This window comes from Silene latifolia, chromosome 3, assembly GCF_048544455.1.
Source record: "Silene latifolia isolate original U9 population chromosome 3, ASM4854445v1, whole genome shotgun sequence".
Lineage (NCBI taxonomy): Eukaryota > Viridiplantae > Streptophyta > Magnoliopsida > Caryophyllales > Caryophyllaceae > Silene > Silene latifolia.
Window position 1 is genome coordinate 148,608,595 of NC_133528.1, and position 18,669 is coordinate 148,627,263.

Sequence of the window (18,669 nt, forward strand, 5' to 3'; positions counted from 1 at the left end):
GTCTATGAAATGGTCTATTCGCTTTTGCTGGAAAATGGTCAGCTTTTGACCTTAACAAACCCACTAAGAAGCCTTCACTAGTGGCCAAGTTCACTCACCCAATAGCCCAAAAGAGCTTAGATAAAACCAATTGTTATTCATAGTGAGATATCAAACCGAGTCGAGTCCAAGCTCGGCCTTGCTCGGCTTGTGCTCATGAAACAAAAATTGACCTTGAGCTGATTTCGAGCTCACCCGAGTTTGAAAAAATTGAGTTCATTACCATACTTGCGAATTTTAACTCAAGCTCGAGCCAAGTTCGAGTTCAATTTGAGCCCATATATATTTGTTAAATTATTGTTTTTTTTTTTCTTTCGATATTTTCAAAAACATGATCCCGAGGTTATATATAAAATTATTGGGCAAATCAATGAAAATGTTTGTTTTTGTTATACAAAGATATAATCATGATAAATATTTTTACAAAATAAAAGCAAGATTTTAGTCTACTAAAGGAAATATTATAAAGGGAATATGTGAATGAGTACTATCCTCCCGAAGAATGCACGAAATTTTTCATTATCCAAATATCATTTGCTTTTGCATCCCGGATTAAGAGGACTTGGTTAGTCCAACCCAGAAGGTCTTCCTTCAAACGCTCATTTTCGTCTGAAGGTTTTAGACGGGTTATATGTGACTGATTTACCGCCAAGTCAAAATGAGACCATTTTTGACAAAAAAAAAGGTTACCAAACAAACAGTAGTTACAACATTTTATCGTTAAATGGTCACATTTTACGATAAAAAATAGTTATATAAGATCGTCTGAAACCTTCAAACAGAATAGTCCGTATGAAATGAGAATTAGTAAGTCCCAACTATAGGATTATATGAAGAATGCTCGAATATTGCACGTTTGCACACCATACACACATTTTATTGCTGATAATTTTACGTCGAGGACAAGGAGATTATAATATGCATGACTTCAATTCTAAAATAATTTCTCACTATTTTTTCTTATTCTCAAAAAATTGCAATTATATGATCATGTCACTACTATAAAATGGCAATCAACAATTTTCTCATTCATATAACTAAAGCACAAATTAAATTTCAAATTTTAATTCGGAATACAGATGACCTACCTAAGCCTTATTTTCTTATGTGTAATTCTATTATTTTCGACTAATTGTCGAGCAAGAACTCATGTAATTATAATTAACGACCTAGGCGAGGGCGTTAAACTCGATGTTCATTGCAAGTCTAAACAAGATGATTTAGGGATACATCAATTAGCCTACAAAGATCTATATGATTTCTCATTTAATTCCAATGCTGTATGGGCAGTCACATTGTTCTACTGTAGTTTCGAGTGGAACAACAAGTTACGTTGGTTCAACGTCTATGATCAGAATATCGATGCTCAAGTTTGTCACGACAAATGTTATTGGAACGTCTATGAAGACGGACCTTGCTTGATCATTCCTCCGACTCGTTGGGTTTCCCGGTGTAAGGACTGGAAAGGAAATTCCCGACCAGGCTAAAACTCATCGGCAACAGTCACTGCATCATTGGTTTATTGATCTGCTTCGTACAACGACTATTTATTAATCGAATATTTAATCTACTTTTTATAAATTTATTATTTACTACTGTTCACAATTATTACTGCAAAAGAAAGGAGACACAAACTTTAAACACGCGACCTATCATTCAGAAACCTTTCGTCTTAGCCATTAGGCTAAAACCTAGACATTAGTTTTCCGTGCAGGAAACTGAACTGAAATTAAGTTACAAACAAAAATGGAAAAATGCGAAACAAAATCCGCTACACAAGCAACGAGCAAATTCTCTATGTCGAACCATATTTCAAACAGAACTTCTTTTTATTGTAGTACAGCATCTCATTCAAGCTAAAATCCACGTTCTTCTGCGACAATACCTTTTGTCGCAACTCCAAGCTCTTTTTCAACCCATGTCGGAAAAAATCAGGATATTCAACAACATCCTGAATCCTTCTTCCCATTACTCCCACAAGAAACTTTATCTTTGGCTCTAATGAGTTTTTGATGCTTTTGATCAATACCGGGGGATAGCCAGACACCACAGTCGCTATTTGCTGACCATCAAATCCCGAGTTCTTAAGAAAATCAAAATTTGGTCTAAGAACTTTATCAACATCTCTACACAAAACTTCAGGGTAGTTTACAGCCACTTTTTGAAGATCCGGCTTTGTGAGACCGACCTTCGTAAGAAAATCTACAGTTGGTTGCAATCTTTTTTCGACATTATAACCCATTATGTAAGGATTTTTCACCAGAATCTTGCCAATCAATCCCTCTTCAGTTAAACCAAGCTTGGTAAAGAAATCGACAAGTCGAGTAAGCTTTGGCTCTATACTATAGCTAACAATTCTAGGGTTCGTCAATATCATTTTACCAAGTTGTTTCTCGGGAATCCCGAGTGCCTCAAAGAAACCCAACAATGGACAGAGTTTTCCCTCCGCACTGTGAGAAAAGATGTAAGGAAATTTGATTATGGCAGTCGTAACATCTTCTGGCTTCGTAGCCAGAGTTTTGAGGCATTGAACCATGGGTTCAAGGGTCTCATCGACTCCAAATGTGAGAAGTTTAGGACACTTTCCAACAATTGATGGAAGTTTTCTCTCTTGAATGCCGAGGCTTTGTAAGTAAGCCCAGTTTTGGGATGCCTTTTCCCTTTGTAAGTTCTCAAGCCGCTTGCATCTTTTAAACATGTCGTTGATGCTTTTATCGTCAAAACCTTTGTCCTTGAAGAACCACAGAACACTGCCACTGTTATGGCTGCTGCTAACCTCCATAGCTCCTGCAAACAACAATATGGTCTTTACGTTTGAGCCAAGTGCCAAGTGCCAAGTGCCAGGACATAAATGTACCTATAAGCTCATATTGGAAAGGCAATAACAAGAATTTTCTTATAAAAGAAAAAAACTCGAATATGCAGGTTAAATGCAAAAGATTTAGAACTCGGCACTCGGCAGTGCATTGAAGAACATGTATAACAACATCCAACGGTTCAAAATTCTACTTCGTACATAAAACGTATCAAAGTTAGAGGGTTTTGAATGACACCGGTTGTCGGACTTGACGCTGGTGTTTCCCGACTCATCATCAGTAAACTAGACATAAATATGAAGCGAAGGTGAGATCCTAAGTCAGTTTTTAATTGTTGAAGGTTTAATAAACAGAAATAATTTACTGTGATTGGAGAAACACATTATATAGGAGAACTAAATTTAACGCACCCAAAGCTTAAATCCATTACAGCCGGACTATGAAGGAAGTGCAGGGGTCCTGGATACCGTAAAACTAACATTTTGTATGCATTCTGCCTATTATTTGAACTAACAAATTTTAGAATACACAAGTTTTTCACAATATGCTACAGGCCTACAGTTCACATTCTTTGAAGGGATAAGTCAAGAAATAGGTGAGTCTGCCACGCTTAACGCCATGATATTTCCGAACAGATGAGTAAGGCAACTGAGCTATTTACCACAAGCTATCACCAGGAGCGAAATTCTTAGCAATGCTTTTTCGTTTTAACGATTAAAAGGCAATGACTATTGCAGACTACAAGTTAAGGTTAGCAGCCTCATTACCCTCATATACAAATGCAATAGCCAAAATTTCTCGTGCTTACGAATTACACATTCAATTAAACAACTACATCCAACAAATGTCGTAAAAACTCAATAAGACCGTTGTATAGCGTACAGCAGTCCCACTCTTTTTCATACCCATCAATTAAAAGTAACAATAGCAGCTTTGTGGGGAAAAGGGGTCGGATGTACGCAACCTTATCCCTGCGTTAGTGACATAAATAGGTTGTTTCCAAATGACCCGAAGATAAAAATTGAGTCAAGAACTATGATTGATTGAATTGAGAAAATACATGAATAGCATCACCAATTTAACAAAACAGCCATATAAACCTTCATACTACCAAAATTGCAGAAAATCAACATTCCCATTAACTTAAATTAACAAGAAACACCATGATTCTTAACTGATTAAACAAACATAATCCATCTCAAATGAGCTTTGAAATTTGAATTATGAAAGTCAATTAAAAGTTATGAACTTTTGAATTAAACATGAATTTTTTTTGCTTCTAATTAAATAAAAATGAGTACCAACCTCTTTTTTCTGAAGTGAAATTGTTCAGAAATAAACAAGCATTTGTAGAGAAACCCAAGAACACCTCTCAAAGTTTTGAGTTTTTTTGCTGTTCAGTGTCTCTCTTTGGATGATGAAATGACTGATATCTTATCCCCTTTTTTCTTCCTTTTTTCCTATGGAAAATGAGGACTAAGAGCTAGTCTCGGATACGGGTTATTCGAATCGGGTACAAGTCGGATCAGGTTCCTTTATTACGACATGATAAGAAATCGGTCAAATTAACCAAGATATTTGGTCAAATTTCCCCAAAATCGGGTCACCGGAAATTAGACCAATCAAGGTTTGGGTCGAGTAAATTAGGATTCAAGATTTCAAGCCATATTCAAGTCCTGAGTCAACCGGTCGGGTTCACATCAGGTCGATTTTGCCAAATGTAGATCTAAGTCGTGTAAACTGTAACGAAGTCTTTCGAGTCAAGGCAAAGTTAAATTATGTAAATCTTAATCGGGTTATTCAAATCGGGTCATTTTGCAACATGTCTTTGTACATTATAAGTAGACTTGACAAACAGGTTAACCTGGTCGAGTCATTTTCGGATTTGGCCAGGTCAATTCGAGTCTAGGCATTTTCGGGTCAATTTTTAACGAGTTTTATTTAGGGACGGGTCATTTTGATCGGGTCAATTCAGGTTACGACTCAATCTCGGGTCTCTCAATTTGGGTATCGGGTCATTGGATGAAATTACACTACCACCCTTGATAAATTACTCCAATAACCTTAAAATCCCTAAAACCTCCTCAAAACCTTCAGAAAATCATTTTTTTTGTGGCATCAAAATTTCTCATCAAGATTCCAACTTGAAGCCAGAAAATGAAAGCAATAAGAGGTAACACTTCAAATCTTACTGCTTTTTCCAAATTACTGAAATCTTTTACAAACTTATCTGAATCCCATCAAATTAATAGCCATGAAAGTTCACATTTGTTGAAAATTAGGGTTTTTAGTTCCTTTAATGGTAGAAGAAATGATAGGAATGATTTCAATAGAGGTAGGAATGATTTTAATGGAGGTAGGAATGATTTTAATAGAGGCAGGAATGATAATGATAATGATGATAAGTTTTCTGGTAGAGATAGGGGAAATCATGGTTATAACCCTAATGCTGGTATACCTGCTAGAGGTGACAGGCAAAGGCCTCAATTTGGTGGGCAAAATATGGGCCCGGATCGCGATAATCAGCCTCGAGATAATCATGGTTATAACCCTAATGCTGGTAGACCTGCAAGAGGTGACAGGCAAAGGCCTCAATTTGGTGGGCAAAATATGGGTCCGGATCGCGATAATGAGCCTAGAGATAATCGGCCTCGAGGAAGGAGGAATGATGGGTTTAGTAGGCCAGTTGGTGGGGATAGGAATATGGATAGGGAGAGGGATAGAGCTAATTTAAAATTGAGTGATGATTTTTTTAAGTTAGATGAAAATGATGAGGTTGAAGGGAAGAAGGATTATCAGCCGTCTGTGCGCGAGCTAGTGAATAAACGTGGTGAGAAGGAGGACGGTGAATTTCTTGAGAAGTTTAAGCTTGGTGGTGTGGGAAAGGAGGAGAGTCGGTCTGATGAGGTTCATAGAATCCCTCCCCCTGAAGAGGAAAAGATGGAGGTGCCCGAGGAAGCTAATGAGATTTTTAATAAGATGAGGAAAAATGGGTTAATTCCTAATGCAGTGGCAATGCTTGATGGGTTGTGTAAGGATGGGTTGGTTCATGAAGCTATGAAGCTTTTCGGGGTGATGCGTGAAAAGGGTAGTATGCCGGAAGTGGTTGTGTATACTGCTGTGGTTGAAGGGTTTTGCAAGGCTCATAAGGTTGATGATGCTGTGAGGATTTTTAAGAAAATGCAAGATAATGGGATTGTGCCTAATGCTTTTAGTTACAGTGTCTTGGTCAATGGACTTTGTAAGGCGAAGAGATTGGAAGAGGCGTTTGATCTGTGTGCGGAGATGTTGGAAGCAGGACATTCACCAAATGTTGCGACATTTACTGAATTGGTACATGAGTTTTGTAAGGAGAAGGGGGTTGAAGATGCTCAAAGGTTTATTGAGATGTTGAAGCAAAAAGGGTTCTGTTTGGATGAGAAAGTGGTCAGAGTTCATTTAGATAAGACGGGTCCAACGTCACCAATGGTACGGGAAGCAATCTTTGGCCCGAAGAAGACTACAGAAAGTGCAGTTTAAGTCTTTTCATGTGAGCCTTGATCGCGTAAGCATGCTAAATTTTCAACTGATTTCGTTTCCATTTCGTGAACATGTCGGTTAATTGAAGGTTGGCCAAAGTTCATGTATGATTTACTTTGTCGGGCATCTGTGGAAGTTGCTACTCCCTTTGTCCCCGTCATTTGTTGTCTTTTTCCATGTTGGGTGTCTCAGTCAATTGTTGTCCTTTCTATTTTAAAAATGAACTTGATGGACAATTTGATCATTCACATTCAATTTATTCCACTTGTCATTTAGTAATTGGCCCCTTCCCCTTTCCTTGGTCTTTGTGCCAAATCCAAAGGACAACAAATGACCGGGACAGAAGGAGTATTTTATTATGGATCATCGTGATTCAGCTGCTATGTTTGGAAAAAAATTCATTACATCGAACCAACTTTCCTTGTAAAACTGAGTGTCTTGTCATGTGAGAACAAACGCAGTATTTAAACCTCATTCTTGGTGTCGTGTGCTCCTTATGTTTGGTGGTGGCAATTTTTTATGGTTTATCCGAAATGGGCAGTGGATCAAAGTCAGGTAGTAGACAATTTATTATGGTTTATCCGAAATGAGCATCTTTGTGTTGTTGACATAAGCACAAAGCTGCATATACCGAACCCCTTACCGTTGCTTTTCGGAAGAGCCCTTCAGGCATTAGGTTAATGCTGTTGTCTCTGCATCATATTTGGACCAGCTAATTTATGGATTCGAGCTTTAGCATTACATTGCTGTAGCTGAATAATTGACTAAATGACAGGGATCCGCCTTAACTCTGATCCGTCAAACACGTTGATTCACCTAACATGGAAAACTGGAACCAGCCTTTTGTGTTTCACATAAGGTAAAGTTGCATACAACCTGGTGTAAAGGAACCCGAGTTTGGCTCCAAATTGGCTAGGAAATTTGAGCTCAAGTTCAGCCTTGACTCGAACTAAACCAGGACTAAAATAATAAGATTTAAGACTCGTGTTCAGCTGGGAGTATATGTGGTTTGAACGAACTGAGATAGAGGGGTTGATGAGGTACATAGACGGGAGCATTTGACGATGAAATACTGTTATTTTAGCGCAATCTGATGCATAAGCATGTAGAATGCTGCAACCTACCTCTAGGCCAATCTGAAATAGCATGTCTGACTATCTGCGCATTTATTGCTTGAATGAGCTGATACCTGAACTTTGATTTGCATTATTTCATTGCAGTGCTGTGGTTACCATTTCTGGGAGAGTAGAGCATATATAGCAGCCAAGAAGTGGACAATTTCTGCAGGTGACTTCATGTAATTTCCTGCATTCCAAGAAGATCGGCCGCATACTACAGGAGTCGAAATCACAATATCATTTCGCTTGGTGTTCAGTGGCATGCAACCCCTAGGCATTATTTTTTTTTGTTAGTAGTTGATGTAGAACTAGGTTTGATATAGCAATACTTTGGATTCGAACGACTGATGAACAAATTTCTTGTAAAACGGTTTTATAATAAGTAGAGATAAAAAGGCCGTTTATAAAACTACCTTGGTCCTTTATTTTATTTGACCAACTCGGAGAACTACGGAGTAAAACATATGGGAATATACTCGTGACATTTTATTTCCAAGTCTATAGTATAATCGCCAAAAAACGTTTTTAATTAATAATATTGGAGTAGGTTTTACATTCTTTTTCAATGTACAAGTATTTTTTTTTTACTCTGTAATACTGATGTAAATTGGTTTGAGCTGTAATTTCTCAAAAAACTTTTAAACCTTGCAAATAAGTGGTTAAAAATACGATTCTTACACTTTTTATAGATTAAAAAATCAAACCGACCGGGATATTTCTATTAACTTTACTTTACTACCCAATTGACCAACTGTTCAATTCTCGAAAAAGACGTCAATCATTAGACCTGTACTCCGGCCCGGAACGGATTGGGTTGGCCAGGGACAGGCTGGGCTCTCCTGGTCAGACTCGGGCCAGGCTAGGAGAAGGGGCTGGCTTGGCCAAGCTGGGCGGGGATATGCTTGACCCGGGTCAAGGGTTGACGGGCCTTACCAATTTATTTATTTTTCCTTTATTTTTGCTAAAATGGAAGGCCATGGGCGGGTCGGGCTGGGATTTTAGGACCCGGGCCAAGATCGGGCTGGGCCAGGTCAGCCCGTGCTGACGGCTAACTATCAATCATACATTTCTTTAATTTCAGTCAATTATCACATTTAACTACAGTATTTTTTTCTCATTAAGAAGTTAAATCGAACTTTACAAAAAAAAAAAAAAAAAAAGAATAGAATACACACTTGAAGAAAATTGGTCTTGTATGCAACAGTTTTACACGAAATTAGTGCAAAACCGTCTATTAAAAACTTATACCCCGTAAATATCTTTCACTTAAACATTGGAAAGGTAAATGTAAGATATTTCTCCACTATTAATCTAGATAAAACCGTCTTACACAGGAATCGTGTTATTAACATAAAAACGGAGGCAATATTTGAAAGGTGGTTAACCTGTTATTAGACGTTTGATATTGGCAAAATTTGGGGAAAATCCTTGCAGATTTGCGATCTTTACATTTCTTCGTCACTCCGCTCTTCTTCGATCACCCAAAAATGGTACGCGTACTTCATTCATTTCCTTTTTTTTCGCTATCTACCGATTTTTCACTCTTTAATTTCATCAATTGGAACTAGATTTCTAGATTGATCGTTATCAATTGAAGTTTAATTGACCTAATTTCGCGAATTTTCCTAGTTCTAATCATGTATCTGAATTCGTATTGTTTAGTAATCATAATATGTTCGCTGCGATCTTTGATTTCTTTCGTTGTTTTTTTTTTCTGTGGATTATTAGCAGATTGCTAGGTTGATCTTTGTCAATTGAAGTTAATTTGACCTAATTTCACGAATTTTATCTGTGCTGATTATGTAATTGTGCGAAATTGTCAAATTTCGATTGAAGTTATACTGTTTAGTAATCGTTAGATGCTTGCTATGATCTTTGACAGCTGAGTTTTGGACGTTTGTTCGATTCGTGTTTGTGATTTGGAAGCTAATGTGACTGATTCTTGATTATAGACAGTTGGCAGACGCCTATTGCATCAAATGTTGCGTCTTCGATTGTTGATGCATGATGCTAACTTGTATTGAATCACAAAATCTCATTTGAGACCGTCTTAAGCTTGGGATGACTTATTTCCATGCTCTGTGATTCGTTTAATGTTAGTTATGATGACTATGATGTAAGATAAAGACGGTATTAGGCAAGACTAACACTCGTATTGAGTATATTGAATGTGATTTCCAAATTCAGTTTGTGATTCTAGTTAATCAACATGGAAAAGTAAGATTGACACGTCTTAAGTTTAAGACGACCTTTTCCCATGCTGTGTAGGTTATTTAATGCTAGCTGTTATGGCTATGTTGTAAGATTAAGACGGTTCTAGGCAAGATTAGCACTTGTATTGAATATGTTGAATGTGATTTTCAGATTCAGTTTGTGATTCTTATTAATCGACAAGGAAAAGTGAGATTGACAAAGTGGTACTCACCATATGCACAAAAGGAGAGGAGTAAGGTACAATGATCCTTTCACTGAGTTAACTAGTGATGCTGCATTTTGTTGAATACTTGTAATCAACAACGTGCTATTTGTGAAGGTTCTTCGTGAGCTTGGTGGTTTGATACTACCTCGGGGACCAAAGCTTTGTAACTTTGTCGATTGGAGAGGCCTAAAGGTCGTCTATAGAAGGTATTCCTTGTATTTTTGCTCGGATACCTGGGTAGATGGAGTTTTATGCTAATTTGGGAGTAAAAGTATGCTATGCTGAAAATTTCAATGATGATTGCTTAGTCATTAGTGGTTGTGATGTAAATTAGACATGGTGTTTTATATCTTTAATCCTTTTGAAAAAAAATCAGTTGGGGAATTCTGAAATTATAATTACAACCTATTCAATCATCAACCATACAGAAGGCAAAGAGCACATTACGAAAAAGGCTGAAGCTTCACAAGGAATGACTTTGCATATCTAACCTCTATCATTAACTTAGTGGATGGCTCAATTTCATGAGTTCTTCTCCAATACTAGGTTTTCTCTTGTTGGGGTTAACTTCGGTCAAATGTGTGTCCTTTGGTTCTGAATTATGATGTAACAGAAAAATGATTCCCTAGCCGGCTGCAGTTCTTTTTATTGTGAAGTAGTGGTCACTTGATGCATTTCTCGATGCAATTCATTTTGTCATATGGAAACAGCCTCCCTGTGTTGCTACTAGCTAACATAGGGGGATGGGTGCGTAGTGCGTACATCTGACCACCCCCTTCTTTTACCTTGCAATTTTGCTGTACCCCTTGTATCAGATATGATTGCGCGCCTTCAATCATTAGCTATAGTATTAGTATTCACCATGTTCATGACATAAATTATTCTGTCTTTCTGCTTTATAGTTGTAAGAAACTAGGAATCTTTGGAAATATTACTGAGGTCTCCATAATATGGTAGTGTCAAGTCATAGAGCCTGCTTAGGAGGATGCTTTAAGTCCATGTTTGCCATCACCTTGCTCGTGAAAATTTTAGTTTGATGTGGACACTGTTGCAACGATCTCCTGTTTGATCATTTGATGTAGCCTCTATCACAGTTTCTGATATTCACATTCTGCTTAGAATTTTCTTTTTGGAGTGAATTAGAAGTTTAGAACTATTTAGTTCTTCAATATTTTTCTGTTATGAACTTGACTCTCAGCAGATGTTAACGAATACTGAAAAGCTTTTTAAAAGTAAATACAATAATTTTTGAAAAAGATATTTATTTTAAAATCTTTCATGTTTATCCAGAAATAGCCAAATTGACCTGATATAAAAACTTCTGATTCTGAATAGGTGCACATTCACCCCCCAATACACTGCCTTGTGTTGTGTATTTCTGTTTTTAATTCCATGTTCCAGCGTCATGCCTTTGATACTGCATTCTGAAAGCCTCTTAGTATTTCACGAGTTCATTCTAAAAGATGTTTCTAAATACTAGCATGTGCCAATGTGTGTAGGGTTGAATCTTCTATAAAAGCACTAATTAGGTTTCTCTAGTTCATCTTTGCTTGGACTCTCACGTCTTTGTATTGTGTATTGTTATGAATGCAGGTATGCGAGCTTGTATTTCTGCATGTGCATTGACCCGGAAGACAATGAACTAGAGGTCCTTGAAATGATCCATCATTTTGTAGAGATTCTAGACCGGTATTATGGCAGTGTAAGTACTCTCCTACATTCTTATAGAAACACTCTAATCTGCTCTCCTCTCATCTCGCTGTCTTTTAATTCTAGGCTTGATTAATTTTTAATGTGCTCCTCTTCAGGTCTGTGAACTGGACTTGATCTTCAACTTTCACAAGGTATTTATGAAACTATGAGTATGACCTGGAAAACGAGTATCGTTTCTGAATTAGTATCATGAAAGATAGTTCCATCAATATAATGTGGAACCAACCCATTTAACTAAAAACTACCCATATACCTTCAGCCAGAAACAAATAGGAAAAAGAAAAGAAATACTAGTAATTAGAATTAAGAAATAATATATGACCGTTTCATGTGAGATGTGTATTCAGAGAACATGAAACTTAGTTTATCAACGTCACTGTTATACATTCGTGACCCGTTTAACTTATCTTAATTTTATCTAATTCTCTATGTGATATGGCCATGATAGGCATACTATATTCTTGATGAGGTTTTAATTGCGGGTGAGCTGCAAGAATCAAGCAAGAAAACTGTAGCCAGACTGATTGCTGCGCAGGTACATTAATTCTCTGATCGTGTTCTCTTTTTTTTTTTGGGTTTTGAAGAAAAAAACATTGATTACTACTGGGAGTCTGAGACTGATATACCGGTTATGCAAGAGTATTCTGACATTGGAATTGAAATGCAGGATGCACTGGTCGAGGCGGTGAAAGAGCAAGAGAGCTCAATCAGCAATATAATTGCGCAAGCGACAAAGTAGGCTTCTCTTGAGGTGCATGTATTTGTGATTAAAATTTGATGTAATTGTTACTGTTTTGTGACGACTTGCATTTTCGTACAATCATGGTATGCTTTAATATTTGTTCTACCGCAGCCCCCAGGTGAACCTTTCTTGTCATATTGTATTATTGTTTCACTAGCAATTGTATGTTCAGTGTTGAGCTTCTCTGTGAAGTTAAGGATCTAGCTTCTTATAGAAAATGAGCCTTCTAATCGAACGCGGATATGTTTTAGACGGCGTTTTAAAAAACATATTCGGAATTCTGAATTGTCCAACTCTTGACTACCATGGACTAGACTAAAATAACTATGTTAACACATAACATTAAGGGTTCCATCTAGAGGTGATCAAGTGGGCCAGCCAAGCCCATTAGCCCAAACCAGCCCAATTCACTTTTTTTAAAGAGTGGCTTGGGCCTTTTATTTTGGCCAAAAAAGCTCACGGGCTGGCCCACAAGAGCCCAAAGTATATTTAGGCCGGGTTAGGTCAAGTGTTTGGCCCAGACCAACCCACATTTATAAATAAAGGAATTTTTCATGTAGGTTGTACACATCCCCACTTAAAACTAAAGTCAAAGCATCTTCAGGATCCTTTCCGTTTCTTTTTTGGTTTATTACCTTTCCAATCGATCGGATCTAATTTTAGACCAACCCATGTATTCTCCCTCAAGCCCGGCTTGGGTTGTGAATGGCGTAGCCCTGCCTGCCAGCCCACACCCCAAGCCCACATGGCTCGCTTGGCCTACCAACCCCTCATGGCCATTACACCCCAGCCCGACCAACTGTTCACCTCTACTCACATAGTCACATGAACCTACCAAAATAGAAGGTTTAAAAAGAGTGTATATATTCCCACTTTGAACTAAAGCCAAAACATCTCATGCAATGTAGGCCAATTCTATTATATATTTCCTCCGTCCCGATCATTTGTTGTCCTTTGGTTTTTGGCACAAAGACCAAGGAAAGGGGAGGGGCTAATTGCTAAATGACAAGTGGAATAAATTGAGTGTAAATGATCAAATTATTCATCAAATTCATTCTTAAAATAGAAAGGACAACAAATGACTGAGACACCCTAAAATATTTTTTGATTACATAAATAATCGATATCGTTTATGTTTATAAGGCTAACCAACTATAGTAATTGGTCAGACACCGTAAAATATAAAAGGACAACAAATAACCGGGACAGAGGGAGTATGACATAATTTGTACTCCGTATAAGAGAATCTCTCCGAAACTCAATACAATCCGACGGAAGAGGCTAATTAGTCGTTTTCTTCCCAGTATCTGTCTGCTGATGAATAATTTCTGTCTTCAGTTCATATATTGCGACTAGCAATCCAACCCCACATATTTTTCACGTGAAACTACAAAGTTGAGTGAATAATTGAGTCCATATAATACGTAAACAATTGAATAAGTCCTTAGCACGTGAAACTACAAAATTGAGTGAATAATTGAGTCCATATATACGTAAACAATTGAACAACTCCTTTGCAAAAATGCAAAATATCTTATCGTGAAACACGAAACTTGCATTATGTGGATTGCAGAATAGTCTACGTACGCACCTCCACAAACCACATACACTCAAGCTTTGTACGAGATTTACTTTAATGTATATGTGGTCCACCATATACTTATGTAATAATAGTGATGCATGATAGTGGGAACAAAGTTGCTCATTCGCTTGCGAAATTCAGTCTTAGTCGTAGTAGTGATCAAGTATGATTTGAAGGGTATCCAAGTGAAATTGGAACGATTGTAAACTCTGATTTTCGTATTTTAAATTAATATATATATATATATATATATATATCTTATTTCAAAAAAAAAAAAAAATGAACACAAAATCTCATTTGTGACGGCACGTATCCGTCACTTTGGAGTGACGGATACCATTTTCCCTCACAAATGACCCAAATAGAGGAGAGAGGGAAGCACATGGGGTGCCCCCACTTTGTCCCCCCTATTCGTTTTCTGATGACATTATCCGTCACTTGTTTCGACCCGTCTTCACCAAGACTAATTGTTACACTTTATGTATATGTGTCATCCATATATAGTTTTACGTTAGAGCCTACTTAGAGGTGGCAATAGAGCCAGCCGGGTATCGGGACTGGGCCAGGTCAAATAGGCTCGGGTCATATTGGATCGGGATGGATTTGATTTGGGTGCTTTCGGGAAAATGATGTATCAGATAGAGTTTGGTTATTATCGGGTTCGATTACTTCATCACATATTATTCACATCACTTCAATTTTTAGACCATTAAATTTAGTTTTTAACCATTATTCAATACTTTCATTTTGATCAACATTAAACTTAATAATTGTTAGATAGGTCAACAATTTAATCGGGTCAGTATCGGGTCGGGTCTGGGTCCGATCCAGGTTGCTGATCATCGGGTCATGTCGGGTTACAGGTCGGTTCGGGTCGCTTTCGAGTTGCAATATTCTCGGGTTATGTCGGCTCGGGTTTGCTCGCGTTCGAGTCAAATTTCCCAGCTCCAGTTTTATATAGACCCTAGCAAAATGTTCTATATATACCCGAATGACCTGACTCGTACCCAAGCCGATTTATCTGAGTTTAACTAGTAATCTGAATTGACCCGATCAAATATGACTTCACCCGAATATTTGTGGTTGCACATTGATCTTATCCCTATACAATTTGATAATAACAGGGCTTGAAAATGCCACAAACTTGAAATGAGACCCCATCAAAATTAATCCGAATACTTACATGAATTCCGAGGGTATTCCGATGCTAGACTATATTAAGATGTAAAGTGGTTATGTATAAATTAAGTCCATGAATATAAAGTCGGAAATCTACTCGGGTTTGCTAAATATTCATAGTTTCAAACTCTAATAGAATAACTCGTAGCCAGGGGTCTCGGATTCGCAGAATGCAAACTCACAAGAAAGTGCTTTACCACCCTAGTAATCTTACCCGATTTAAATCTAGACTAAACAGAATGGTCTACATACTCCAAATTAGAAAAAAAGAAAAACAATAACCCAAGAGCATAAAAGGAGTCCTATAATGAATAAAATTGAAAGGCACGTATGCACATGCATGCATGTCCCTTCCATATTACGGACGTAAAATGGTTACTATAATATGTATGGGACCAGTGAAGTTATATTAAGCACAACAAAGTACACACAAGTTGGGCTCGGATGGGCTACCCTTAAAAACCACCTCATCTGGTCCATCGGTGATGGCTCTTCCATCCGGTTGTGGGATGACAAGTGGCTCAGTCTTGGCCCACTTAGATGTATCAGCTCTGGCCCCCTTACCTATTCTTCCTCCTTGGCTAACTTGAATCCTATCATTTTTGATGGTGCGTGGGCCCTTAATTCCATTGACTTCGTCCTCCCGGATCACATCATTCTGGAGATCCTTTCCCTCCCTATCCCCTCTTCTCCTAGGCCGGAGATTCTCACTACTTCCCTCGCCCCTAATGGCAAATTTTCTATCAGCGACGCTTACCACTCCCTTTCCGACCCCTTGCCTCATTGTCCTCCTTATACCACTGACATGATGTGGCTCTGGAACCTCCCCACCCTCCCGAGGATCAAGGTGTTCCTGTGGTTAGTCTGGTGGGATAAGCTTCCTCACAACGCCTCCCTCTCCCGGAAAAATATCCTTCATTCCTTACCCCACTTGCACTCTCTGCCCCAACCCTTCCCTCCTCGAGTCCTTTCTTCACGCCCTTCGTGAGTACCGTAGCTTTGCTTCTAGCGTTTGGTCTCTTCTTAATGTCTCCCCGACCTTCTTTACCCCTGATCTTAAGAGATGGATCTTCGATAACTGTACCTCTAGCAACCATCATTGGAACACTCTTTTTTCTTTCTTCATTTGGCGTATCTGGCTAAGGTGCTGCGAGTCGATCTTTTCTTCCCGCACTCCCCTGCCCCTGACCGCCTACTACAATTCTGTTTCTTCCCAGGCCTCGGCCTGGACTCGTGCTCATGATCACACCCTTGCTACCCCGTGCAACATTACCACTCTTGATGCCTTCTGCTATCCTATTAGCTGGGCCCTCCCGCCGCGTGGCTGGCTTAAAACCAACGTCGACGCGGCTCTTTCTTCCTCCTCTTCCTTAGCTAGCCTTGGGTGTGTCAATAGAGACTGGGATGGTTCATGGGTTTCGGGCTGGTCTTCCCGGTTTTCTGCTTCCAACCCTTTTCATTGTGAGGTCCTTGCCATTCGGGATGGGATTAAGCGGTTTAGGGTCCTTGTTAACAACGTCTTGATTGCCTCCGATTGTTTGAATGCCGTTAACTCTATTTTGCGCCATGATGCTCCTTGTGGGCCCTTTGCTAACACCATTCTTGAGTGTAGGGACCTTTTGTAGGACTCTCCCCAGTTGAAGCTGGTTTTTGAAAAGAGATCGACTAACCGTGTTGCGGATGCTATTGCTCACTACTCTCTTTTAGAGTCTAGCCCCCGGAGGGGTTGTTTTGAGGGGGGCTGCGTCCCTCATTTCCTATTTGAACTTTGTAATTCTGATAATGTTTTGGCATGTACGCCACTTTCCCCCGACCCTCCCCCTTGATGTAACTGAACATTGTTTTTGAACCATTTATTTACGTTCGTTTACTCAAAAAAAAAAAAAAAGTACACACAACATTACGATTTATGAGTAAAGATCGTGTGAATCTAAAAAATGGAGGTCCATTCGTTCTTAACGGTCAAGATTAAATATGGATCGATCGTATGGTTGTAGATTTATTTGGGAATAAAAAAATAAATGAAAGGAATTGAAATATATAATATAGTACGCCCTCCGTCCCGGTCATTTGTTGTCCTTTTCCTTTTTTGGGTGTCTCAGTCATTTGTTGTCCTTTCTATTTTAGGATGTTTTTTAAAGGGTTCAATGACTATACTACCCCTTGAAAATACTTTGGATGGAGTCTGAATGTTTCCCGCTAGAACTGATGCACGAGTGGAACATAGGGGCCTTACAAAGGGAGCCTTTTTTTTTGGTAACGAGAGAACCCACATCCGCTACCTTTTGGTGCGCACTGGGTAAATCCGCGGGTGTACGTGATAGCCTGCAAACCACGTATACCAGGTAAACCACCCGAGGGTGACAGGCTCGAAGTCTATTAGGCATGGACTCAAGCCAAGAATGCTCCATAAGATTTTGCTCTTGGGAAGTTTGAACCTGGGTCTCCTGGGAATTTCACCCAAGTTTTAACCACTAGACTCCACCCTTGCGGGCAAGGGAGCCTTTGTTAAAAGCAACTCTGGTGGAATATTTGGAGGGCCCCATCATATTTTAGCAAGGCTAATAGTTACCCGCTGGAACTCATGCACGAGTGGAAGGGTAAATTGGTATTTTTATTGGTTTTTTTAGTCTTTGTGCCAAAATGAAAGGACAACAAATAACCGGGACTGAGGGAGTACCATTCTGCAATATTACCTTGCCTTACGTAATTCTGTCCGTCTCTATCACGACCGTTTAAAAGGGAGTTTCAAAAGATTTTTAAAGTAGAGGCGTATAATATAAAAGGGCCTTAACTCTTATCGCTTGAATATTGTTTTGAAATTATATAGTTTTATTTTTCTCTTCAAAAATAAAATTGAATTTAATTGAGTAATTGGATTGGGGGTGTTTGGTAAACAGTAGATTGGTGAATTTTCAGCATATTCAAGCCTTTTAGCATGTTTGACTCACCAATCTACTAATTTACGTGTTTGGTAAATGATATATTAAAACAGTAGATTGAGCTTCAATCTACTGTTTTCCAATATGCTGCTCCACCCAGCATATTCATATTAGTAGATTGGGAAAATTGAATCTGTCAACCATTTACATATAGATACAACAATCTATTAACCTAAATCCGCTAATTACCAAACACTTTTATTAAATATGCTAATTGAAACATACTGGTCAAACTGTCAATCCAATCATCATTTATAATCGCTTGATCAACATTTCTGCTTATTATTAATCACGAAAGACAAAAGAGGGCCAATAACTAAGAAAAAAAATTGTATTGTTTATATATAATACGGTTTTTTATTCTTTTAGGGTCACATTTTGACATTTAAATTTTAAAATACGACATCTTAAACCCATTAGACGAGCCTGATCTCTTTAGGGATGGACCACAGAATGTGTATGGTGTAGCAAAAATATAAGCGTAAGAAGTTATTTTTAGACTTAAAACTCCTTTTTTTCTTTTGCAAATAATTAGCAAAGTCTTTTCTATTCAGTTGAGATGAAACAATGATATTGCCAAAAAAAAAAAAAAAATACTCA

At 38.3% G+C, this 18,669-nt stretch overlaps 3 protein-coding genes across 4 annotated transcripts; 2 read left to right on the top strand and 1 right to left on the bottom strand.

Annotated features, from left to right (window-relative positions):
* Positions 1 to 1,674: 1,674 nt before the first annotated feature.
* Positions 1,675 to 4,321, bottom strand: LOC141648406 (uncharacterized). The gene is made up of 2 exons (XM_074457058.1): positions 4,161 to 4,321; positions 1,675 to 2,826 (listed from the first exon to the last, which is right to left on the bottom strand). Exon 2 carries the CDS (start codon positions 2,819 to 2,821, stop codon positions 1,835 to 1,837), a length of 987 nt encoding a protein of 328 aa, XP_074313159.1. The 5' UTR covers positions 2,822 to 2,826; positions 4,161 to 4,321; the 3' UTR covers positions 1,675 to 1,834.
* A 92-nt stretch (positions 4,322 to 4,413) lies between these two features.
* Positions 4,414 to 7,901, top strand: LOC141648405 (uncharacterized). 2 transcript variants are annotated; one of them, XM_074457056.1, is made up of 2 exons: positions 4,414 to 6,399; positions 7,595 to 7,901. In XM_074457056.1, exon 1 carries the CDS (start codon positions 5,013 to 5,015, stop codon positions 6,372 to 6,374), a length of 1,362 nt encoding a protein of 453 aa, XP_074313157.1. In that variant the 5' UTR covers positions 4,414 to 5,012; the 3' UTR covers positions 6,375 to 6,399; positions 7,595 to 7,901. The 2 variants fall into 2 exon arrangements, with proteins under 2 accessions (XP_074313157.1, XP_074313158.1); XM_074457057.1 differs by having other exon boundaries at positions 4,414 to 6,384.
* Positions 7,902 to 8,825: 924 nt separating this feature from the next.
* Positions 8,826 to 12,557, top strand: LOC141648390 (AP-1 complex subunit sigma-2-like). The gene is made up of 7 exons (XM_074457012.1): positions 8,826 to 8,982; positions 9,857 to 9,943; positions 10,026 to 10,117; positions 11,505 to 11,613; positions 11,720 to 11,755; positions 12,073 to 12,159; positions 12,292 to 12,557. The coding sequence occupies exons 1-7, from the start codon at positions 8,980 to 8,982 to the stop codon at positions 12,361 to 12,363; spliced, it is 486 nt and encodes a 161-aa protein (XP_074313113.1). The 5' UTR covers positions 8,826 to 8,979; the 3' UTR covers positions 12,364 to 12,557.
* The last annotated feature ends 6,112 nt before the right edge of the window (positions 12,558 to 18,669 follow it).

Coding starts and splice junctions, on each gene's coding strand:
- LOC141648405 (XM_074457056.1), top strand. CDS start 5,013: ATGAAAGCAATAAGAGGTAACACTTCAAATCTTACTGCTTTTTCCAAA.
- LOC141648406 (XM_074457058.1), bottom strand. CDS start 2,821: ATGGAGGTTAGCAGCAGCCATAACAGTGGCAGTGTTCTGTGGTTCTTC.
- LOC141648390 (XM_074457012.1), top strand. Junction 11,756..12,072: donor TGATCTTCAACTTTCACAAG/GTATTTATGAAA, acceptor TGGCCATGATAG/GCATACTATATTCTTGATGA. Junction 12,160..12,291: donor CCAGACTGATTGCTGCGCAG/GTACATTAATTC, acceptor ATTGAAATGCAG/GATGCACTGGTCGAGGCGGT.